General features: G+C 40.6%; 1 protein-coding gene across 1 annotated transcript; it reads left to right on the forward strand.

The window, feature by feature from the left end:
* Nucleotides 1–1,534: 1,534 nt before the first annotated feature.
* On the forward strand, nucleotides 1,535–26,053 carry RNF144A (ring finger protein 144A). Its single transcript, XM_053459400.1, has 8 exons — nucleotides 1,535–1,664; nucleotides 14,063–14,208; nucleotides 17,790–17,894; nucleotides 18,477–18,537; nucleotides 22,128–22,335; nucleotides 23,365–23,512; nucleotides 24,220–24,309; nucleotides 25,025–26,053. Exons 2-8 carry the CDS (start codon nucleotides 14,074–14,076, stop codon nucleotides 25,154–25,156), a joined length of 879 nt encoding a protein of 292 aa, XP_053315375.1. The 5' UTR covers nucleotides 1,535–1,664; nucleotides 14,063–14,073; the 3' UTR covers nucleotides 25,157–26,053.

Consider the following 26,053-nt stretch of genomic DNA (forward strand, 5'->3'; position numbering starts at 1 on the left):
AATGAATAGTAAATGAGAGATAAAGCCACAATCATTCTGCAAACTCTCCCTGCAAACTCTCCCTTTAGTAAATAACATAATAAGTAACTAATATGGTTTTGTTTGTCAACTGGAATAAAGTGCATGTTGCAAAAGAGTTGGAAATACACTGGAAATGTCAAATTGCTATTTTTGAAATAAATACATATGGTACATAGGGTAAAAAATGATTATGTTTATGTACACTTTTCACTGAACTTATCTTGATTTCCTTCTAAAAATCTAGTTTAGTTTAAGAATGTCGGATAGGAATAGGACTCCGGCATTTCTGCAGCTTATGACTCCAACTGATGCCAACTCCGACTCCGACTCCAATGTTGTCCTTCCCGTTTTATCATGAGAATACATTATTTTCATACCTAGGTTAAAGGGGAGATTCTTAGGGTCATACAGTCCAGAACTGTTACATATTCTACACTGCTATTAGCACATCTAACACTCACAAATTTGTGCTTTTGCTACCATTACGTTATGGTTGATATCCCTGCTTGAATGCAGGTGACTCAATTAAGCGAATCTATAAATCAATTCAATGTTTTCCATGAGGACCAAAAATAAGAGCCATGTGGTTAACATACTTGGTGAGTAACTACATAGAATCTCCACGGTGGGCTATTAAAGGGTTAATATATTAAACGGTTAAACGATTTTAGAAGGCTCCCATTTGATATGCGACTTTACAGCTCATGGGTTAGCCAATAAAGAGAATATTTAAATAAAATGTGAAATCTTAAACCTATTCCACGAGATAAAGGCTGATATCAGCCAGATGTCTTCTTGTTTGGGGGTATGCATAGGGTATATATAGGTGGCACGTAAGTCTGCCGAGGATGGTAGTCAGTATGTTTATCGTCAGGTTGTTATACTTTTAGATTTGCTTTTCCTCACGTTTTCATTATTTTTTGCTCTATGTAGAAAAGCGCTCCCATTTTTTAGCAGTATGCTTAATAAAAGTTGTTTTAGCATTTCCTCCTTCTAATTAATGTCTATATGGCCAGGTAAACTCATGCAGTACTACCACACTCATAATGCTCATCCAACTATATAAGAACCAGCAGCTATGGTCCCAAACCAGTCGCCTGGTTATAAGAACAGCTGGACATACCAATTTAGACTGTAAGCCCTATGGGCTAGGACTTCCTATTGAGGTTTTATGGATTTTGTGCCCCAAGGAACCTATTGTATCCCAATCCAAATGTCCTTAGACTTACGTATGAACTGTACGTCCCCTTTCTTATACTGTAAAGTATATCTGCCAGCCCTTCATAAATACATACATCCATTTCTAAGATACGTCAGAAAGAATTGCGTAATGTACATGAAATGTAAGAGCGTGGATCAAATAGGGAAAGCCTGCTGAGGGTGATAGGAGTTGCAGATCATCAATAGCAGGAAGCCTAGCGAGATAAACGGCGCCAGTCACGGACTTCACAATCACAACAGGTCCAAACCCTCCCCGCCCACGTGACCCGTCCTGTCCCCGCCCAAAACATTACACGTCCGGCCTCTTCCAGCTCTGGGCTCCTTGGTCTGGTTGGCAGCATCGCGCACTGTTTCGCCAGCATCCCAGCATCCTCCAGTGCGCATGTGCGGCAGGGAAGCTTTTTGCATCAAGCTGCTTTGAGGTAAGTGCAGCTCTGCCTGTGCCTGCTGGTGAGTACATGGAGCGACTTGTTATTGTTTCCCTGTAGGGGGGCTTCATTGTATCTCCTTGTTTTGTAAATGGTACCAAGCTGCTTTATGTATATATACTTAAATATGTATGTATATACATGTAATCTACTTACATAGGAGGCGGCATCACAAATCCTGTTCTTCATCTCTCTCTGCAAGGACACGCCAGGGCCCTCTAATGGATCTTTCCATAGAACCAGTTGCCATGGCAAACTGTACCCCTTGAATTAAGTCAGTAGCCCTCATTGTTAATGGGTACACGCTGACGGCGGCAGCAGCAGATCCACTGGCCCTGTGATCCGTAGCCATACACGTGAGCCCCCAGTTTGGGGTACAGTCAGGGGCTGGAATGTGGCACCCCCCCCTCCCCATCTTTCTGGAGCTTCAGGCAGCGCTGCTGAGGTCACCAGATGAGGAAGAAAGGGGGAGGGGCGAGCAGTGGCCGGAGCCTCAGTACAGAAAGTCCCCTAAACAGCGAGTGCCAGGAGTGATGGGAGCAGAGACTAAGGGCTCCACATATTGCTGCTGTTAGATGTGATGAACCTCTAGCTGCTGTGTCTTACAAATCCCATCATGCTTAGACATCTAATGCAGTTTGCATGTGATGCCTGGGTTTAACTGACCATAATACAATCCCTGCAGACTATCTGATCAGGAGAACTCACAGCATGCTCAGTCAGCATCTGCCTTGGAAGTGGGAGACAAAAGGGATATTTGCATATGGCCGAAATAGCCAAATGGTGACCTGTGATAACTTTTGGCGGCCGAGCTGCTGAGAAGCCCCGCTCTCTGCATGCTTCTGTTACATACTGGCCCCTCACCAGAGCAAACAGGACAGCCTGCTGACAAAACATCCCAAAAGTACTTTGGCCGGGTAATGAATAGGCAGTAGACTCCCAACACGCTCAGCCATCACCCAACAGGGATACTTTTTGAGATGCAGTCTATAGCTAGATGCGTTTTACATTAAACCTTTCCACCCCACGGCACGTAGTACGCCCTGTTATGTGTAATTCACTTATTCTGCCTCCCACCCCATCAAAAAAAAAAGATACGGAAGTTCCTAATGAATAGAAACAGAACCGAGTAGCAAACAATAGGTGCGTAGATGCGCTTATAGCTCATTTAAGGAAGCATCTGTGAAAAAAGCCAGATGTGTACACAGCTGGACCCTGTTCTCACCCCCTAAATATACTTTTAGGTTAAAAAAGAAAAAATGACTCGTGGCCTGGCGATTGAGAAGCATTGTGTCAATTAAAGGGACAGTTTAATGTCGCTGATGTACGTATATACTTCATGGGTACTTTAATATGTACTCTCTCTTGGAGCACTTTCCGCGCATACACAGTGGAGTTTGACGAACTTACTTTAGGGGGTTTTGTACACATTTTTATTATTTATCATATTTTTCTAGGTCAGATAATTACGAGGTTCTGTTTGTTTATCGCAGGAAAAAAAAAGGATCCAACATCTAGACTGGTTAAATGCAACACGTGCCAGCGTTAGTTTGGTGTGAAGCAAGTTATTCATTTTTTTTTTTTTTTTTTTTTTTTAACTTTACTGAGCGGGTGGTAGATACATGGAACAGTCTTCCAGTAGATGCTAATACGGTGATGGAATTTAAACATGTTTGAAAGGCTTAAAACGATCTCAAATCTAAGACAGGACCAAGGACTGACGCAAGTTTGAGTCTCTTTATCAGGAAAAATGGGCAGACTAGATGGGGCAAAAGCTTGCCTAAGTCTATGTTTCTACATTAATGTTTTCCACTTATTTATACTTAAAATACTTTGGAACGTGAAACATTTTTGCAACAGCAGCTACTATAAGACCCCTTCAATGAATAAGTTAAGCTACAGATATTCTCCATGTCCTCCCGTGTTTCATATTTGAAGAAGAATGTAAGATCTTTTCAGAAAAGTAACACGTTTTGGATATTTGTGTATATTTTGCATTAAAGACTATGGAAGATTTTTTATTAATTTTTTTTGTGTTAATAAATAGAGCTGTGGTGATTATGGGTGATTTAAGAGTCCGATAAAGGATTTAACAGAATATTAAATAGAAATTGAAGCCATAGATTTAATTACTGCAGGGTAGTACTTGGGCTAGCGTGTAACATGTATGTTATATGTGAGATATATGTGCTGTGGCCGCCCTGTGTTAAAAATGGGAAGAGAGAGCCACGTGTGTTTTCCTTTATTTGCTATGGAGACAAGTCGAGTCAAGTTGATGACTTTATCGGCTAACTGAGTAGATTTAGAATGCAAGCTTTTGGGACCTCTCAGGTCTCTTCCTCTGGCGTCTTATACAGAGAAAAGGTGAAAGGCATCTCCTTAAATATGCGTCACATTGGAAAGCATTATAGATCAGTTCAGTCCAAGTTCTTTGATCAGTCAGCGGTGGTGTAATGAGGTGTAGATTGCGGTGTTCTCTCTTCACACTTCTCGTGGGGCCAGGTTGTCTGGAGCTCTGGTTTGCAGGCTGGTCAACAATGTGATAATTGGAAAGAAATTCCGTATCACGACTGATGCTAAATTGAAGCATTAGGTTAATTTCCCATCTGTTCCTCTCCCTCGGGGTATGGGATAGTCCCATTAAGACAGTCAGCCCCATGTCTCTGAGGCTGTGTCTGTTTTGTCCAAAATGTTCTCCCACTGGTGTCTCTGTCCTTTTGTTATTGACGTTGGATCCGTGTGAATTGAATCTTTGATGTAAATGGTTGGCCTGATTCACCCACGTAGAGGGCCGCTGGACATTTTGCACACATGATAAGGTATACCAAATTGGATGGTTTTCAGGAGAAGGAACCGTTGAGCTCGTGGTATGAATGTGAGCTGACTTTAGGGACCTTATCCCCGTTATGAATTCGGTGTTAGTGGCACACAGATTCCTATATGACGTTCTTTACACCTCGGCCTTACCAGCTCTCCCCTTTTATTTACGTGCTAAATATTGCCATGAAAAACCACATTTTGGTGATCGGTATTTGCTCAGCTGCCATTTGGAATTGTAATGTACGCAACGTATTGGGCCCCCATTTATTGGTTGTATTGAGCCAACGCTTTCACTGCCCGAACACACAATGTTTAATGAATGGGCTGCTTTGTCTCTATCTTGGGAACAAAAAAGTTAAACAGAGTACCGTAGAAACGTTACACAGATCGGTATAGAGAGACGCCGAAAAAGATATACAGAGAGCGAGAGGAGAGAGTAATATTAATAACAATAACGAGATGCTTTTTTTTATATATATATAGTGCCAACGCATTCAGCGGTGTTGTACAATGACGTTGACCCACAGAAGATGTGGTGGTCCCTGTGCAAAGGTGTTATTTAACTGTCCCTCCCAAAGAAATAATCAGCACTTCGTATGCCTTTATGAATCCATAGGAAGCAGTTAGTTGTGGCTCCTAGATTTTTAAATTTGGCTCCCAAACTTTTGTATTGATTCCTATGGGTGTATTTCTGGCTCCCAGGGTTGTCTGTCTCCTAAAATCTGTTCCCATGCCGCTAAACAATAGGTCCAGCTTTTTCCCTGTTGGTTTCATCGTGTACCTAAGTATGCTTTTATGGGCAGGATGCCGAAAGGTTGCATCTTTTTGTCCCCGGGGACATCAGATCGAAGGCATTTCATAGACATCAAATCTACCTTTCATACGGTCTGGTATAAAAAAAGGTATTTAATAAAGGAAATATTTATTAAAATATATACTATTTATGTGTTTGAAATCCACCTGATGTATATGACGAAGGAGCAGCCATCTCAACTTCACGTTCTCAGGATATATGGCCGTCATGTTCCTTCTCCCCTATCGTTTGGTTATTGTTCTTGTCATCGATACGGTATCTGCGGGCGCTCTAGAGGTACTTGGCTCAGGTGTGTGTCTGCAGGAGACAGCTCCAGGATTTAGTAGAAATGTTAGTAGTTGTGCCAACTTTGCCCGTCATATTCCATAGGGTAAATGTTTAAAGTCATTATCTCCAAATTAAATTATCAAGTTAGTTACAAGCTAGGTAATTTTGCTTATGCTAAAAGCTGTGAATTTGGTTTCCTCCACTATATATAATTGAAAAAAATAGTTTCAGGGTAAAGATCACTCGCTGACACGTTGGTATACCTGGTGTACATACAGTAGGATGGAACATGGAATATATAATGTGTGTTAAACCGAGCCATAGAGGGTTGGAGTCCCACCAATACTTTTTGGTGGGCTGAATATGTTGCTTTAGTTGGAGCGAACCAGTAGCTTCCATGATGGTTTGCACGTCTGCCTAGAGGAACGGGTTTGTGTCAGTGGGTATCATGATCAGGCACTTAACATTGTGTGTCACTGAGCAATGTGCTTAGCTTTATCCAGAAAACCCTGGGTGTCTGTGGTCAGTGGCGTGGCCAGTCCAGTGGGCCAGTTACAAGGGAGATCTTTGATCTCTTCAACCAGCCTATTTACTCTACGGAGCCTCTGCTGGCTCAGCACAGCCTCCATAGACTTCATTCACCAGAGTACCAGAGATGCCGACCGTGGAGGTAGAGAGTACTGGGGGCGCTGCTTTAGGTCAGGCCTAGGGGGACCCCAAAGGTAAGTATACTACTATCTGTGACCCCTCAGGGCTATAATTAGACCTCCTTCTATTAACTACATTTACTGGAAAAACACAATTTGTCTAGATTTTAAGCATGTGAAAAGGGCCATCTTCACCTAAATCGTTCGTCTTAGTCTGGCAATTCTAGTCTTTTCTGACCCTTTGAATATATGTATTGTATGAAGAGCTGCGTAAACTGCTGGCGCTATATAAATAAAAAAGACAATGGTAATAACTGAGGTCAACACATTTTAAAGTGAGATCTTGACCTAAAATAATTGTGTACATTATATTGGTTTGCAATCACATATTAATTCAATTCCAATTAAATTGTAGGGGAATCACATTATAGGAAATATATATTAAAATGTTTAAAAAGTTGCGTCTGTAACAAAAAAGTAACAAGAAATAAAAAGGGTTTCAGAAATATTTGACAAACTTCGCACCCACTTAACGTATTTGGAGCACAGTCTTTTTCTTCCTTTCTTTTCAGTTCTTTTTATACTGTGTTGTGTGCGTAACTTGTTTTTCCTAAGCTGCCAATAGCAGAGAATTCACCAGGACCCCCTCCTACCCGACTTGTCCGTAAGTCTTATTTTCATTTGTTAAGCAAATGAAAAGACGTCGTTGCCATGGTAACGTTATTCCCTCGTCAGGCGAGCAATCTAAAGTATTCAAAGCTTTTAAATATGTTCTGTTTTCATGCTTAATCAGAGACATACAAGCCCTGTCAGTTTGCGTGTCCAGATCTCCCTCCTTGCAGGACGCACACAATGCAGCAAACACGCAGTAGGTTGCAGTTCATCGCAGGTTATCCCACACGCCATCAACACCATTATGGCTCCTCCAGTAATTACAGGATGTTTCCCCTCGTTCTCTGCTGCTGCCGCCCGTTATCATTAAGTGAAGATGGCCCTAATATAAGTAGTTTGAGAATTCATAGGTTTATTGGACCATTTCAAATTATTTTGTAGAAAAATACATTATTCAATACATCAGCAGGCAATGAAAGTTCCAACCTGTAAACCCCTTGTACATATTTTCAACCAATTTATACCAGATCCCTCTTCTTTCAGCAAAACTGTCATGTGTCACAAAAAAAGCTAGGACTGGTGAAAAGTGTATTTCAGCCAACGGTAGACAAACTAACGGCAAAGAACATTAGGGTAAGAGGGTAAAAACCAAGGGGCATAGGGAATCCAAAAATCCCCAAAGTCCAAGGTAAGTCTAAGTATGTGCAATTTGTTTGCATCTGGCTCTGCCCACATATGGGGTGATGTGACCTCATGATGAGGCATTTTACCCTTGGAATGTTCTATTTTCACAGCATTTCTGAATGCTTTGTTCCCTAATATGGTACTGCGTATGCAAAACCATGGGAATTGGCATTTGAGGAGTATGGTACCTGGGACTCTTCTAGCAGATTGTGGACTATGGTTTCTTTGAGCTGCGGTAAGGTACTAGATGTCATCTCTGGATGTCCCCTGTTCGCCCATCTCTGCATGCAAACTGGTTATGTCACTACCAAGAATAGGGGACTTGGGGTGGGGGGGGGGGGTTAGCCAACCACCTGGACCTGAGCCTGGTTGCTAGAGTTCTAGCAAATTACCGTATTGGCCCGAATACAGGTCGCACTTTTTCCCCCCACTTTAAGTCTTTAAAGTGGGGGTGCGGCCTATATTCGGGGTTTAGGGCCCGACGCCCGGGACATGCAGTCCCGGGCACCGGGCAGGCAGCGGGGTCAGGATACAGATCCCCCGCAGCGGTGCAGGGGACCTGTATCCTACTGTTCGATACGCTCAGACAGCCTCCCCTGCCAGCACTTCCCACGGGGGGGAGTGCCGGCACGGGAGGTTGTCTAAGCGCATCGCGTGGACGTTCACCGGCAGCGGCGATGCGCCGGTGAACGTCCGCATGATGCATTTTACACACCCCCCCCCCGACTTACCAGAGCAGACTCCCGGGTGTCTTGCAGGGCCGGCAGAAGACATCTACGCAATACGCGTATACAACTTCCGGTGCCGGCACTTCCGCTGAGTGCCGGTACCGGGAGTTGTATACACGATGTGCATAGATGTCCCCCTCCGGCCCCGTAAGACACCCGGGAGTCTGCTCTGGTAAGTCGGGGGGGGGGGACAGAGTGGCAGCGTATCTCGAGGGGGGGGGCAGAGTGGCAGCGTATCTCGAGGGGGGGCAGAGTGGCAGCGTATCTCGAGGGGGGGGACAGAGTGGCAGCATATCTCGGGGAGGGGGAGAGGACAGCGTGGCAGCATATCTCGGGGGGGGGGGGACAGAGTGGCAGCATGCTTATTTGGTGCTTTTTTAAAGAAAAAACCTTTTTCTTTAAAAAAGCACCAAACTTTTAGGGTGCGGCCTATATACGGGGGCGGCCTATATCCGAGCCAATACGGTATGTACTGTTGGCAGCTTTGCTTTGTGGTGACACACCGATTTGTATGTCACAACAGGGCCAACTGATGCGCAGTTAAATCTGTGAGATTAATGAAATGCTTCCCTCGCCACAACTTGCTGTTTGGAGAATGAACACCACTAATATGACACACATAAACAAGAGCGAGAACAAAATACTTTGCGATTCCTTCTCCCGATATACCACAACTTCTCTTGTTTTTTCAATGTCTAACGTTCAACTCCTGGCTCTTTGCCACGGAAATAACAAAGACCTATACATTCTACTGTTTGTTTAGCTGTCTCGAGGTCCTATAGGTATGAATGTTTTACAGATGCTCAATTGTTAACTGTTTTGCACTCCTATTTCAAAGTTGGCAAAAAAGGTTGTTTTGCAAAAAAATAAACAAAAAAAAACCCGCAAACATTTACCAGTTGTCCTATTCTTGTTAGGAAGTTGCATAACTGTTTGTCCCAGGGTCCAACTGACTGTCTGGCCAGTACTCGATGGGAGTAAGGGCTTGTCAAAATAAATCGATAACTGTTCCCAAACACACCTCCGCCCTGATCGATTTACTGCCCTCCCTGCTCTGTTAACCCCTTGAAGGACAAATTTAAAAGGATACTTGTCACCTAAGGTTGGTGTTTATCAATGAGTGATGATACTGCTGGCTTTCTGGAGACCAAGGTACTCTAGCAAGCAGCATTTTCTGCAACTTTATTGCATGTGACATCCCTAAAGCCAGACCATCGCTGGGCTTTGCCTCTCCCATGGATGCCATTTTTGTACATCTTATTGTGGAATCGTAAACATTGACCTTAATTGAGGCCAGCAGCTCTTTACATGTTAGTCTTGGTTCATTTTTGGCCTCCTGGATGAGTCGTTGATGCACTCCTGGAGGAAGATGCACTCGCCGGCCATTTCTGGGAAGGTTCCGCACTGTTCTAGAGCTTCTCCATTTGTAGATAATGGCTCTCACTATGGTTAGCAAGAGTCCCAGAGCCTTAAAACTGGCTGTGTAACCCTTTCTAGATTAATAGAAGTCAGTGACTTTGTTTCTTATCTGTTCTTGCATTTCTTAAGATTGCACCATCATGTGCTGCTTTTCAAGACCTTTTAACCTAGTAAGACAGGTTCTGTTTAATTGTTGAATCTAAACATCAATACTGGCAGCAGTGACAATGCCTGAGTGTGCCTGAGTTGAACCCAATTATGAACAAAATTGGGTTAATTGCTTGATTTACATAGGGCTAGGTAGGGGGTGGATAGCTTTTTTTTTTTTTTCCTTTCTGTACATAAAATCATCATTTAACTACTGCCTTTTGTGTTTTTTGTGTGTGACACATATGCAAAAAAAATAGAATAAATGTGAAAGGGGCAAATAATTTTTCACAGCACTGTATACTGGGCTCTGTTCCCACGTTGTTTGTATTGGGCACAGAGAAATGTTTTGAGGTTTTTACTTAAGTTACTATTTTATCTCATCAAAAGGGCATTTCTGAATCTAAGACGAGACCAAGGACTGATTATGGTTTGAGTCTCAGGAAAAATGGTCAGTCCAGATGGGCCGAATGGTTCTTATCTGCTGCCGCACTGTTCAGATGGAGAGACAAAAAAAATACATCCCAGTCATTCACTCTCCTACAAACCATTATTATAAGTCAATCAAAACACAGCTTAATAAAATGTATCGTGACACTTATCCCATCTCCCTAAAGCTCATAATGAATGCCGTGTTTCACTAAGGGATCATTACCATTTTATCTCTGTACACTGTAATGACATCTATTAAATTTCAAATTTGTTCAAGTCAAACGGATGTAAACAAGGCTTGTTTTGCAAGCATTAAAGCTTTGATTTCTTCTAGCGATTGGAGTATAAATATTCGGATGAGTGAAGTCCCATTAACCAAATCACCCGTGTAATTGCCCATACTACCCTACGGTGAAAATGTTGACTTGCTTTGCAGTCACTAAGGCACTGTATCGGGGTACATCTCGAAGCATGCCTTGACCCTACAGGCTATAGATCCGAGAAAAAGATTTGTTGGAAGAGTCATCCATAGGGGATGGAGGTTCTAAGCAAAATTAGTCATTGTCACCAACTACCATTCAGTTGCCGCTGTCCCGATTCCCATGCTATCCTTTCAGGTTTTTTTGGAATCAGAGCTTTTATACCCAACCTCGCTACTGTTAGGTGGTCCCTCAGCTATCACAGGTAAAGAAAATAAGTATTTGAAAGGCCACAAGTTCTTGATACACAAACAGATCATTTGAGACAGACACTAATGCTATTATCTGATAGTAACATATTTAATTATTTATGGAAGACTCTTACAAAGTGTTTGTCTTTTATTTTTCCAAATTGGTACCTCAAGTATATTTGCTATAAAACCGACACAAAAGTCAGTGCTAATTTAACACTATCATGTAGATACATGTAATTGTTATGTTATATACTACATGTTATGTCCTGTCTACCCTTCGTACAGCACTACAGAATTTGATGGCGCTATATAAAACAATAAATAATATAACAAAAAGTAGGGGGGCATGCAGGAAGAAGGTAGGAAGGAGCATTGTGTTTTATGCCACTGTAATTTCTAATATATATATATATATATATATATATATATATATATATATATATATATATATATATATATATATATATATATATATATATATATATATATATATATATATATACCGTATTGGCTCGGATATACGCCGCCCCCGTATATAGGCCGCACCCTAAAAGTTTGGTGCTTTTTTAAAGAAAAAGTTTTTTTCTTTAAAAAAGCACCAAAAAACATGCTGCCACTCTGTCCTCCCCCTCCGAGATATGCTGCCACTCTGTCCTCTCCCCCTCCCCGAGATATGCTGCCACTCTGTCCTCCCCCCCCTCGAGATACGCTGCCACTCTGTCCCCCCCCCTCGAGATACGCTGCCACTCTGTCCTCCCCCCCCGAGATATGCTGCCACTCTGTCCTCTCCCCCTCCCCGAGATATGCTGCCACTCTGTCCCCCCCCCCTCGAGATACGCTGCCACTCTGTCCTTCCCCCCCTCGAGATACGCTGCCACTCTGTCCTCCCCCCCCTCCCGACTTACCAGAGCAGACTCCCGGGTGTCTTACGGGGCCGGAGGGGGACATCTATGCACATCGTGTATACAACTCCCGGTGCCGGCACTCAGCGGAAGTGCCGGCACCGGAAGTTGTATACGCGTATTGTGTAGATGTCTTCCGCCGGCCCTGCAAGACACCCGGGAGTCTGCCCTGGTAAGTCGGGGGGGGGTTAGAATGCATCGTGCGCACGTTCACCGGCAACGGCGCATCGCCGCTGCCGGTGAACGTCCATACGATGCGCTTAGACAACCTCCCGTGCCGGTACTCCCCCCGTGGGAAGTGCTGGCACGGGAGGCTGTCTGAGCGTATCAGAGAGTAGGATAGGATGCAGGTCCCCTGCACCGCTGCGGGGGATCTGTATCCTGACCCCGCTGCCTGCCCGGCGCCCGGGACTGCATGTCCCGGGCGTCGGGCGCTAGACCCCGAATATAGGCCGCACCCCCACTTTAAAGACTTAAAGTGGGGGAAAAAAGTGCGGCCTATATTCGGGCCAATACGGTATATATATATATATATATAATAGAAATTACAGTATATATATATCAGACATGTGCTTGTGCTGTTAACAGACGTTTGCAGACACCTGCGTCCCACAAATTTCCTTTTTTTTTTCTTTTTACTTAATATTTTTATCTAGCTTATTGAGTCCATTCTTTAATATAGACTATTATCTTCAGAGTGTATAGGGAATTGAAAGACACAGATGGGTTTCCGCAGCAATATATTACCAGGCTATTGTTTTATTACCAAGGGACCTGGAATAACGTTAGACATGAGCAGCTTGCTGTATGTTGCATCACGCTCTGATTTTGAAGATGAATCTGAATGACTTGTCCACAGGTGTTAATATTAAAAATGCCTTGGATGTCAAGCGCACATGGTTTAACAACTTTACACAGTGTTTATGCTCAAGGTAGAGTGTTTTATAGTTTATCGTTAACCTTTCTATGTGTTTTTTAACCACATTTTTGTATATAAGCAGTGAGACGGTTTTTACCTGGTTGGTACGTAGTTCTGCAGAACCCCAAGGGGAGAGCTACTAGTGACCCCAAGGGGTGATGTAATTAACCCTATAACATCCCTGCCCCTGATCACGAGGTGGACTTTAGCCTACCACATTAACGGTATACTAGGAGCCGACATCTCTGCCCTCGTCTCAGGAGGAACCTGCCGGGATAATATGATAATTATTTCTGCACGGGGTGAACCGTCTAGTTTATGGACGTGATTTATTGCTTGCGGCCAAAGTTTGTGATTTTGAAAAGGGCAGAGTATTCGCAATTTCAAAGTGTGCCAAAATGTTACGTTCAGAGCTAGACTTTAGACCTGACAACATGATATTTAACTGCATTGTCCACAGGGAGATTTCAAATTAACCACTTATATGAACTGAGAAGCTTAATCGTTGTGTTATGGATTCTTTTGTTTGTTGGTCACATTGAATATAGGCTTCTTACACTTTCTAACTTAAAATATCATGTGATTTTTTTTTTTTTTTTGATTTTTTTTTTTTTTTTATTGTGCTGAACGCCTATAACAAGCGTTTTACTGCCCAGGGGTCTGGGCAGTGGGCCAATTTCCATAGTTTTGCTCTTGTTATAGTTAGTCGTGTGAAAAAGAAAGTACCCCTTCTTTGACTTCTATGGTTTTGCAGATCAGGACGTACCGGTAATACCAATCATACGTTCCTTAGCAGGTCTAAAATTAGGATAATTCAATAAAACATGACATATTACCCCGTCCATTGGACTGATGTCTTGTGCCATCTGCTCAGCGTTAACCTAGAGGATCTGTAGAGATTTGTTTTATTTGAGCTCGGGTCTGGAAAGCTTATTGGAAGTTACCCTACAAGAGTCGTAAAGACATTTCTTTAAAGTTACCATAGACCTGGTGCATCCGTTGTCCGTATCATTTTTAATGCTGTCCACTTCGGTTTCCTAGTATTTTGTAGTTGTTGCTAGGAATTGAAAACGGGGACATCAGGGGGAGGAAAGGGCCAGAGGGTCCATAGTGGAACTCTCTCTCCTTAACAATGATAGGAGGTATGTTTTATCTCATCAACCAGTGTCTGTCACCAGTTTCCTTTATTGTTTTTATTTTAATGCCTCATTATTTTACTTTTAAAGCTAGGATTCATGCTTTTGGCCCCATAAAAAAACTCTTAATATTTATTGGCTTAAAAGTTGTCTGATATTGATCAAAGTTGTGCAATATTCATATAATTCCAGACTGATCTGCCATGACTACAGCAAGATATAGGCCCACGTGGGATTTGGCCCTGGATCCGCTGGTTTCCTGCAAACTTTGCCTTGGAGAATATCCCGTGGAACAAATGACCACCATAACACAATGCCAGTGTGTCTTCTGTACACTGGTTGGTATATCTTTTTCTATCTCAGTAAATGTAGCTAAAACAATGTGAATTGTATTTTATATTGCCAATGAAGTATTTTTTTTTTCTATTAATTAATCTTTTTTGCAACGGCAGTACCTAAATCACAGTGTCACCCACCTAATGTCACACTAGGAATTGTACCCTAAAAGTTGTTAGAGGTACCCAGTTATTGTTAATGTGTAATGTAAAAAAATGGCATGAAAGTTGTATCTTACAATAATTACTAAAAGGACATTAGCCTATGCGGCCTCCAGCCATATTTTTTAGGAGAAGCTGCAGTGCCTTCTCCATGGTCCTGTTTCCTCATGGTTGATTGGCCGAATGCTGTAGATAATATAGTTTTTCAAACAATATGTCTAATAGAGTGGCTTAAAAACCTGCAGTCCTTCGTGTGACCTTGATACGTTATCATCAAAGCCTACTCCTGAAGCATTTATTTACACTGTAGCTAATGCATTTTATTTATGCTGTGTGACCTCCCCATGTAAGCTAAGTGAACAAGAGTTTCAATATAATCCTTACATGTATTAAAAGACTGTTAATTTCGTAACTCGAAATACGATCTATCTGCCCGGATCATCAGTCTCATTTGTTCTTCAGAGAAGGTGTTGCTAAGCAATTTCAGAATAGTATTTATGAATCAGCTGCCTATTGTTAGAGTGAGGAAATCAATAATTCACAGAATTAATAATATTCCTGTGATGTAGAGAAATAGTCAGTACTTACTAACTGTATCGTGTATCATGAAGAGCCAACTCTATTGAGCTACAATGGCTAGGCAGGCCCTGTATAATCTGTATATAGAGTAACATTCCATCCCTACTATTAAATTAAGTGCATAGTCCATTGTCTACTGGTCTAGAAAAGGAGACTTCTCTCATTTTCCTCCTCTCCCGCCTGACTCTATTGAAAGCAGGTGTGATGGGTTCACAGCTTTCCTCCCATGTAATGTCTTAAGAGTTTATTCTCCACCCTAAGTGATAATTTACCAAATCTCAATTTTATACATGTGGATAGGTCTCACATTCAATAAGTGAAATCGTGAGCACAATTATAAGAAAGGACTGAGAATTCAATATAGTAATTACTTATCTATTAAAGATCACAAAAATGACATAAATCCAAAATTAAGCAGAATGTAACATAGAATGCTTATTAAAACTTAAATGCATAAAAAATAAACATATTATTCAGTCTCGATACGAAGTCTAGCTTCAGTCTCTCGGTCTGCCCCACATTATAAACAAAGTGTACCATTCCCGGACAGGCCCTGTAGCTCTTCCATTAAAATAAATGGGAGAAGAGTCAGCCAGTCGCCTCTATGTTAGCTGCCATTCATAATGCATAGTGAAAGGGGTGAGATGATGATTTTAACTCATCTGGAAATTCTGGTCTGTGGCTCTTCTTCCAAGGAATAAATCTCATAATAAACACATAATAAATTCCCTAGAAGGTGAAGATGAGTTGGGCGTCTTTGTTTTTGGACATTAGACCTTTAACTCACCAGACCTAAGCCAGGGTCTCGTTTAGAATTCTCCTTTCCATTACTTCTAGAGCACATCCTTAGAGTACTCCATTTCTAATACAAATGATTTTTGTTTTATAAATGGGAGAAGCCATAAGACTAAATTAGATATGTCATATCACACGTATCTGCTAATAAACATGTTTTGGTCTGTGGCAGAATCGCGTGCTTTATTTATCGCTTTGATCAATAGTTTGAGCGGGATAAATAATCAGTGATGTGTGATTAGTCCTGAACCGTTCCTCAGACACACCAGGAATTTGTGGGCTGGTGCCTGATATAAATGAAAATAAAAACCGCACGGTCCTTGCCTTCAGGGTGGACATTAGTTAGCTTTCCAACTTGCCAGCCGGTAATTACCAAACCGCATATATATTCTGAACTGTGACCCAGAAGAGGTAGAACCAAATATGAGTGGATTATCGGAATCCTGGGCCAAGTCAGGACTGTCTTGATGTTCTTCGATATTCAGGAGATATACCCTTAGAACTCAAAGCCAATTGATTGAATGTGCACATTTCTGGTAACTCAAATGTTTTGGCATGGTTTAGACCATGATGGGGTGAAGGAAATGAGCTGGATATGTCCCCCATGTCCTTGTTTTGCGTGTAATGATGTGCGGTGGTGGCGTGACCCTGAGAATGTACCCAGCGCCTGCTGCGGTAACGCAATGATAATTTCAGCTCTACAATTTCTGCATCGTTATGATTATCAGATTGACACGATGTGAGCCGATGATAAAAAGCACTTATTTTATGTGTGGCTATCATTGAGTCATTATGATCACACAAACTGATTACCGCGAAAACAAAATCTGTCCCTGTCTTTTAATGCATGAATTCTGCTGCCAGATGTCTGCTCACTTAATGAAGCAATTATATCCTGAAACCAGTGTTTTTGTTAAGGAGCCAATATCTGATGTGTGTGTGCAGGAAATCCCAAAACACTCTTTGGGTAAAATAGTCTCGCATATTTAGAAAATGAATACTGCCAATTCTTATTTTACAAGAATTCTGGGATCTTATTAGGGGGGGATAATGCACACACTCATTTTTTTTTATTCAAGAATATTAGTAGTTTTCAATAAAAAAAAGAATTCTAACTTTTGTTACTTGTTTTAACCTGTTCCTGTCTTTAGAAGTTTAATAAGGTTTGCTCCACATAATAGCTGGTAAAAGACACTTGTTTGTCACATCTTCTAGATTAATACAGCACGTGTCCCCGTTGCTTTGGTTCACACTCCATAACCGTCAAGTTTTGCTCAGGACTTCTGAATTTCGTGCGCTGTCCCACCAAGCTGCCCTGCTTTTGCAGGCAGTAGACATCATGGGTTGGTTGGGAAGAGCCTCTGATCTCCCCCGGCCAGCTCAGGAAGCTGATAAATGAATGGAGGTCAGTGCTTTTACAGTATAGACCTCTGTCACAGCTCCCACGTGGCCACCTCACAAAGCCCTGAAGCTCAGTGCCACGGGTTGGTAGGCCATGAGTCCCACCCAGGCCCTGTCTATGGCTACACCCCGGCAAAGCTTTCCCAGTTTGGACACCTGAATTTGTGGTGCGATCCTGACCTGGGATCAGCACACCAGAAAGCAGAAACCCCTTGAAGGAACAGTCATGCCAGTTTTTTCCTCCCTGTTTTGCTGACACTGGCATACTAGCCTTTTTGACGGGTGCCAATGCCAAAAAACACATGGTGCTACTGCGTTCAAGCAAAGAATGTGCACAGGGACCCAGCAGCTGTCGGCAAGGAACCAAAAAGTATCTCTCGCTGAGAGATCGTTAGCTTATAGATGCATATCGGCTCTAGGTATAATGGAAATATCATATGTCAATTGTCAAGTGAGTAGGTTTAAGTGTTTCATGTCAAAAGGTGTTGTTTCATGTGGATGATGCTTTTGTTCTGCTGCTTAATAACTAGTTCATGACATGTATTCATTTTATAATATTTTTTGATATTTATAATGTGTGTATATACTAATATTAATATTGCTATGCAATTTCTCAGATCTGTTCTCATTTTTGTGTTTTGGAACAGTGCTTGAAACAATACATTGAACTTCTAATCAAAGAAGGCTTAGAAACTGCAATTAGTTGCCCTGATGCTGGCTGTCCAAAGAGAGGGCACTTACAAGAGAATGAGGTGAGTAAAAATAAATAAATTATAATAATGATATATAAGTGTAGACGGTATTCAACAAAATATTTCATGTGCTGGAATGTATAACAATAAAAATATAAACAATGTTACTTGTACCGCACTTATATGATCTCTCTCATCCGCAAGTCTATAAATAGAATATTTGTTAAGAAATTCTTCCAAAAATATTTGGTTAAATGGTCAGACATCTAATCAGAAGAAAATGACTATGTACATCGGATTACTTTTAATGCTTTGTTAATTAATGTAAAGTGTTAATATGTTTTTTTTTTTTTTTTTTAAACATACATAAAATATTTGTAACTTTGAAACTTGCATTTCATCTACTGCTTTTAGTTTCTGAAATTGTTCATGCTAAATTCTTATAGTCCCTTTAACCACAGCATGCGTTTTGTTTTAAAAAAGCACAACACATGTTCACATGCACGGTTTTGTCCGAAACGACTTATAAATGTTGATTCTTATTAAAAAAAAAAAGTATTAATTTGGGCAAATAGTAGCATAAATACCATGTAGGGTCATTATATGTACTTACATTGTCTTTCTTTATATCTTTTATAACAGATTGAATGCATGGTTGCTTCTGATATAATGCAACGGTATAAGAAGTTGCAGTTTGAGAGAGGTATGTATCGCTGTAAATAGATGGGTAATAAAAAGCGGAATAAATGTACTGTATGCCATTTATTTTAATTTGTGATTAAATGAATGAATGTGTGCAACAAAACATTTCTAATTATTTTTTTATTAATGTCAACCCCTCCAGGCCTCCATATTGTACTCCTATTAGAAAAACAGTTAATTTACTGATGAAGATATTAACATAAACATGAATTTATTTAAATAAGAGGGTATTTCTTATGATTCAGACTGACTTGATATATTCGTACTAAATGTAGAATGAACTTTTAGAATGATTTCTTATTTTGTAATGTTTTACAGGAACAAACTTACTTGGCTTTTCATTTCTATCAAATGGTGCTAAATGATATGTTTAAGAACTCTTCATTCGAGTTCTCCATGCCTGCCGCTTAATACAGTCATTTAATTTAACATTTGAAAGATTTAAAGAATATGCTAATAGTCCTGTGGGTTTCAAACAGTGCTGTTTTTTTTTAATATTTGTTCTAGTAGAACCTGAATCGAACCAAACAAAAATTACAAATGTAGTATATATAGTGCCTATGGTGTCAATTACGAAATGCATGTTTTTTAGTGAATTGTCCGTGTGTATCCATTCCACTTACCCATCTAGAGTTATTATATGCAATATCATTTAATCTTTTCACATGTGCATGGGTTTTGTGAATTGAAAATGTGCCTGATAGTGTCTTTTCCTCTTATGTGATATGGCAATCATGGGGACTCCCGTTTATTCCGTGTATTCACCAAAACGGGAGGCTGAAGGAGAGGTGGACCAACCCCAGTGAGCCTCCGCTGCAAGAAGGGCTGAGCTGGCCCTGTGTAATGCATAGCTACATCTTACAAGAAAACCTAAACGCTACAATGAGTATAAAAACAGCAAAAATGTATTTGGGTATTAAATTCTGCACATAAAATTCATTTTTCTTCTTCTAAAAGCCATACACAAACAAATGTTAGTGAACTCCAGTTCTAACTGTACCCGTTAAAACTGATGTGCCCCTCTTTGGCCGTGTTGAATGCTGAGAGGTATGATGCGATATCAAGATGATATGACATCGGTAAAGATGATACAGTTTCTGGTCACGCATCACAAAACTACAACTGAACGCATAATAGAATCAACGTGTCCTTTAACCCCTTCACTACCAGGGGTTTTAATTAGATAAATTGGCAGAAAATACGCCCAGAATTTAACAATTCAGGTGTCTTGATTTTAGAAATAATTCAGTTGTATAGAATTTCTAGACTTTTTGGGTAGATATAAGGCACATATTATTAGTGTGCATGGCTGATTAAAAACTTATGGGTGTTTTTCCCCCCCCCCCCCCCCATTCAATATCCTGGGTTTATAACGGACATTTTGAACAAAGACACCAAATACCCCAAAAAAGTACACATTTCTGTGTAAAAGACAATACTGTACACTTGTTTGTTTTCCGGACATTACAAGGCGCTAGTTAACGAGGTAACATCCTCGTTACCATTTTCAAACAGGAAATGTTCACATTTTGTTTTACTGTCTCATTTGGGACGGTTTAGCACCTAATTCAAAATACCCCCATAAAAAGTATATATTTCTGTAAAGCAGACAACTTGAGGTATGTCTCCAGGATCTTCTGGACACGTGGCATGCAGCTGTTTGACTACCAGTCGCCTCCAGAGTTAGCCATAGTAATAATTTCCTGCGCTTTGTTCGCCAACGCTTTTGCACAGGTTATGTGTTATGACAGGGACAGCCAGTAAAAAACGTTCAGCTGTATCCCCGCATTACAGAAATAACCCACGTGCTTTTTTGGGGGGGGGGTTTCTGGACATTAAAGGGCACAAATTGGAAAATGCTGGCAATATTGGGCTAGGATGTTTTGCTAGGTCTTTGCTATATTTTGCATATGCATCTTAGCAGACCCCCATTTTTGTAAAGAAGGCAACCCAAAGTATGTGGCTAGGACCTTCTGCACACTTGCCATTTAGCTGTTTGCCCACCAGCCATGATTTCCTGTGCTTTTTGTCACCAAGACTTTTGGTTTCTCTGATTCTTTTTTTTTTTTTCTTTTTTTTTTTTGCAGATTACAGGAATAACCCACATGTATAGTTTTTTTATGTTCTTTTTTTACATAAGCTAATAGTTTGTTTAGGATAGTTGCTCAGGATTTTAGTGCAGGTTATGTGGCAATTCAAGATACCCAAAATGTTCTTGTGACTGACTCCAACACAAAAGAAAAACACTGTATAAAAAGAACGAATAATCTATTTTAGTATGATACGCCATAAAGGTACTATTGATGCAGTGTCTTGACAGAGAGGGACAGTTGTACATGGAGTCCTTCCCAGTTACATTGTTAATTTTGTACAGCACGCACATGTTGAACATGGCAACCTGGGTCTGGTAAATGGCAACTTTTTTATACCATGTTTAAACACCAGGTACAGTCATAGACGTTGATTGATGAGATCTACTCCCCCATGTTTTTGTTGTAGCCGTTCATTGTGTATGGTGGAAAGAACAGGCACATCCTTTCTGTCTGTGTACGGAAAGGCCAGAATTTGTTCGTTGCGCAAAGCCATGTTTTTGTTTGGGGTGACCTAACCGCGTGGGGGAACCTTTTTAAGGTTTTTTTTTGTGGTGTCAAAGAACTATGAAAAATTGAATAACTCTGGGCTGGTATAATAGTTATCTATCCAGAGGTGGTAGTCTTTATTCAAAAAGGGCAAATGGAGGTCCCACACTATTTTCCCACTTGTGCCAACTGAGTCTTGGCAGTCGGGGGGGATCTAGCCTTTGATGGGCTATACTGCCTGAAATACAGTCTGCCATTGAAAAGATCAAGAGACTGATTAATGTAGACATTTCTGAAAATGTGCAACAAAATACATTCATAATGGGTCTTAATTTATAAGGTCTGTCGAATTGTGGGTCACTTCTAGGGGGGCATTGGGCATTATTGTTGAAAAGCAGTCCCTGTTCATAAAAGAGGGGTGAATAAAACTGGCTATGTGCTTCAATAGGAGTGTGTGGTGGGTCTCTTGTTTATTTTTTATTTTATTTATTTTTTTACAAAAGACATCAAGGCCCAAAACTTTCTTTTTTCATATGGGTCAGTGGGTGCCAGGTTGAACATCTGCTCTGTTGGTCAGCTGCCAGACACTAAGCAGAATAGATATTGTTTTGAAAGCTCAACAGCTCAAAACATGAATGGAGAAAAACACAAATAGGAGAATAAAATTGGTTCACTGGCATCAATATCACGTGTTATGCCAACATATTTGGAGGTTACCTGGCAATGGTCAGTAACTGGTTCCATAAACCTCACTTTAGGGGGTGGAACCTGGGCATCAGCTTCATCTGACATAACGCTAGGCACTTCAGATATTGGCTCTAGTGGCCCTGAGAACACTTCACCCATGGCTGCTTTTTTAATGTTTACCGGCACGTTACCTTAGCAGCTAACGAAAAGGCAGCAGTGACCTAACTCGTGTCCGGGACTATTGATACGCTGAGTGATGTGCAAAGGCTACGCTGCAAATCAAAGTTATCACTCGGTAACGGGAATTATTTCTGTTACACCACAGAAGTGCTTCTGGATCCCTGCAGAACATGGTGTCCTTCATCGTCCTGCCAAGCCGTGTGCAAGCTTCAAGAAAAAGGACCGCAGAATCCGCAGCTGGTGCAGTGTACCTCCTGCGACACCGAATTCTGCTCCGCGTGTAAGGCCAACTGGCACCCTGGCCAAGGATGTCAAGAAAACCTGCCGATTACTTTTCTCCCAGGAGAATCTAGGTAACCCACAACGCAGGTTTATAACTAATACTTGGCTGTCACCTGGATAAACATTAAAGGGGTATAGTGGAATAGTTATATATAAAATAGGTAAGCGGTTAGATGAGTGTTCAAAGCAGTCTCACTAAAACCTATTAAAAAAAAAAATTGTATTAACTTTACCTCTGTGTATTACTACTGACCATCCATGAAACGTAAATACTCCTCATATGCGCACATGGATAGAGAAATAACCTACTCGGTTATCAGCTAAAATGTTTCCTGGCCACTGCTTGATTGATTATGTGCCCGACATCCTTCTGCGATTGTTACTTGTTTCCAAGGAAATAGTTTTCTTTCCTTTGTGAAAAGTGTCAAAGAATATAATAACGGATACAATCCAGGTTTCTGTTATATAAAAACATATTGCCTATATATTATGTATAATTATTTAACTTCATGTGCACACCTCACCAAAGCTTACATCGTTCAAGGTAATAATGTTGTTTTTTTACTATTCAGCATCAATTTAATAATAATAATACAACCCTACATTTTCCTATGCCATGAGGAGAGTTCCAGAATACAATTCTCCAAAAGATACAGATAGATTGCTAAAGATTACAAAAACTACTCAGAAAGTCCTCCAATTTGATTATCCTCGGGTGAAGTTGAAAGATATAAGCATCTCAATCTTCTGCCTGTCCATGACAATAACATTTAATTAAAAAAAAAACAGGCAAAGTAAATATTTCCTTTCAGATCTCAGCTGGGAAATATCTAGCTTGGTCTTAAGCTGTTAATAAGGATCTGACAGCCCAGTAAAATGTTAATACAACAATAATACAAAGACAGGCAAACTGGGGCTATAAAAAAACTCAATGGTGGCTAATGCCCTTAAGATGTGTTGGAGATTGCATACAGGACTTTGAACTAAAGGGGTATCTATTCCTCATAGAATGCAGGGATTCCCAGATGGCAAGTGCCAACCGCCATCCCCTTGTTCACTAGCCAACAACTGTTCTCTACAATATTTCATTTCTTTTTCAGCTCTGTCTTTAAAAGTGTTGAAGATGAGGTGCCGATTAAACGCTGTCCGAAATGTAAAGTTTATATAGAAAGGGACGAAGGCTGTGCACAAATGATGTGCAAGAACTGCAAGCATGCCTTCTGCTGGTACTGCCTGGAGTCCCTTGATGTGAGTATACCGAGGACTACGCTCTTAGAGATGAGAACACAACAGTCTGCTATACATATGGGGTTATCGGTCAGTTGGTCGGGGATTAGATTAAAAACCATCGCTAAACGATCTGCCGTGTGCAAATTAACATTAAGAGCGTGGTTAGCGTCATGTAATCTTAACATAGAACAGGATAAGCATTCTTGGTAGCCATGCTTCTATTACACATTCCTTCCCCAATGCAATTATTAGCGACAACGCCACTCAAATTAACTGAATACACCCAAAATGAGTTATTTCTCTGCTCTTTATACAAACATCAATTTACTTGTCCTGGTTTCCAAACAGATTATTTTATCCAGGAAATTGCAAAGGTCTGACTTTAGAAAGAAAGACGTTCTCATGCAGTTAGCTGACACTTGAGCTCTGCTGCAGAGTGGTTTGAAAGACACTTCATCGTGGGAACCGTTCGTGGCAGCGCTACACTCTTGAGCACTGATACATTAGCGTGGTATACAAGTCACATTAATGTTACATATCAGATCTTGTGGTGTGAACCAAGAGCTCCTTCATGCAGTTAAGCCAGTAATTGTCCGCTGCCGTCTACTCCAAACACAAGAGTCTCGGAGCTCTTTTTATAATCCTAGCAACTGGTCATTTACTACTTTGCATACTCTCTTATTATTGTGCATTCCTTAATAACACAAATGTTTCTATTTTAATAGGATGATTTTTTGCTTATACACTATGATAAGGGACCTTGCCGAAATAAATTGGGTCATTCAAGAGCTTCAGTCATATGGCACAGAACCCAGGTTGGTAGTTTTTTTTTTATTATTTTTTTTTATTTTAAGTAAGTGTACACCTTCCTTGTGTAACATTAATTATTTCTTATGATGATTCTGTCGTGTTCCTAGACCTTGCTTTGTGCACCACTATTTGGACAAAAGTATTGGGACACAACTCTTCATTACTGAAATCGGGGGTTGGGCTAGGCCCACTGAAGGAAAATCCTAATGCTTAAACATACTAAAACATACTAAAACATTTTGGACAATGCTCTGCTTCCAACGTTGTGAGAACAGTTTGGGGAAGACCCTTTTCTATTCCAGCATGACAGCCCCAAGGTCCATAAAGACATGGTTGGATGAGTTTGACCTCTGACCCCCTCAAACACCTTTGGGATGAACTGGAATGGAGTCTTTGAGCCAGGCCTTTTTGTCCAACACCAGTGCCTGACCTCACAAATGCTCTACTGGATAAAATCCCCACAGAAACTCTCCAAAATCTCGTGGAAAGCTGTTATAGATGCAATGGGGGGGACCAACTAGATATTAATGTCTATGTATTTAGAATGAAGTGTCATACAAGTCCCTGTTGGTGTAATGGGTGGGTGTCCCAATAATTATGTCCCTATAGTGTGTGTGTGTGTGTATACATATAGAACTATATATATATATATATATATATATATATATATATATATATATATATATTGTTTATAAGTGATATTTTTTTTCTCTCTTACAGGTTGTGGGTATATTTGCAGGATTCGGCTTACTGCTGTTAGTAGCATCGCCCTTCCTTTTATTGGCCACTCCGTTTGTCTTGTGTTGCAAATGTAAATGTAGTAAGGGTGATGATGACCCTTTACCGACTTAATGCCAAATTACCCTAATGAGCTATATTGCACCTTCCCTAATAAAGGCTGAAGGATACACTACATATTGTATAGTAGCCTTCCATGCCTTGCCCAGCTTTCAGAGACACATACAGTGCCATTATTGTAAGAATTATTGTCCATAGAGTGGCTGATGTATTTCTGGGGTTACTGTGAAGAACTGGAGTGCTTGAAGAGATACCAAGAATGATCTTCTGAAGGCAAAGATTTAGTGTAGCCGGATGAAAAGACTTCAACATATGTCACGTTTTGCTCCAACCGTTAAATACTGTTGTTCTAATATGTCTAATTTACTTCATTTACATTCCTGTCCTATGTTCCATAAATTTGGATTTATCTTTATAAGTTTAATATTGTCATCTATGTTTATTGTACTCTGCAAATGGTTAACGGCATAAGCTAGATAAAATGCTTTCTTTATAATCGGGTCAATAAGTGCTCTGCCATTTAGTGGCACACAAGGTAACAAAACAACATTTTGTTTAAAATATTTTTTATTTATAAGACATTCCCAGTTTAGCAGAAGAATACCGGAGCAGTTTTTGTGTTCACGGCGAGATCATATTAATAGCACAGATTATGTGAATTGGGACCAAATTTAATAACAAGCATTATAATGCGATGGCAAAATATCCCATGGCAACCAAGAAAAAAAAAATATGAATAGCGCAGTGGAATACTAGTTGCCAGGACATCTTTGACATCTCATTAGTACTAATAATTAGAAAAGAGAACAATAAATATACAACAAAGAGAATGATATAAGTGAATGTAGTCTTGTTCTCTTAAAAAGTATCCATTCCATTCCAAACTAGTTGGAACGTGTAGAAAGACCGCTTTGGTTGTATATTAATTAAATTATATCACTTTTTTTCTTT

The sequence above is a fragment of the Spea bombifrons genome, chromosome 3 (genome assembly GCF_027358695.1).
Source record: "Spea bombifrons isolate aSpeBom1 chromosome 3, aSpeBom1.2.pri, whole genome shotgun sequence".
In the NCBI taxonomy this organism is placed as follows: Eukaryota; Metazoa; Chordata; class Amphibia; order Anura; family Pelobatidae; genus Spea; species Spea bombifrons.

Excerpts from the sequence above, each read along its gene's own strand:
- RNF144A (XM_053459400.1), top strand. The coding sequence starts at position 14,074 with ATGACTACAGCAAGATATAGGCCCACGTGGGATTTGGCCCTGGATCCG. Across the intron at positions 18,538-22,127 it reads GAAGTTGCAGTTTGAGAGAG|AAGTGCTTCTGGATCCCTGC; the intron begins GTATGTATCGCT and ends GTTACACCACAG. Across the intron at positions 22,336-23,364 it reads TTTCTCCCAGGAGAATCTAG|CTCTGTCTTTAAAAGTGTTG; the intron begins GTAACCCACAAC and ends TTTCTTTTTCAG.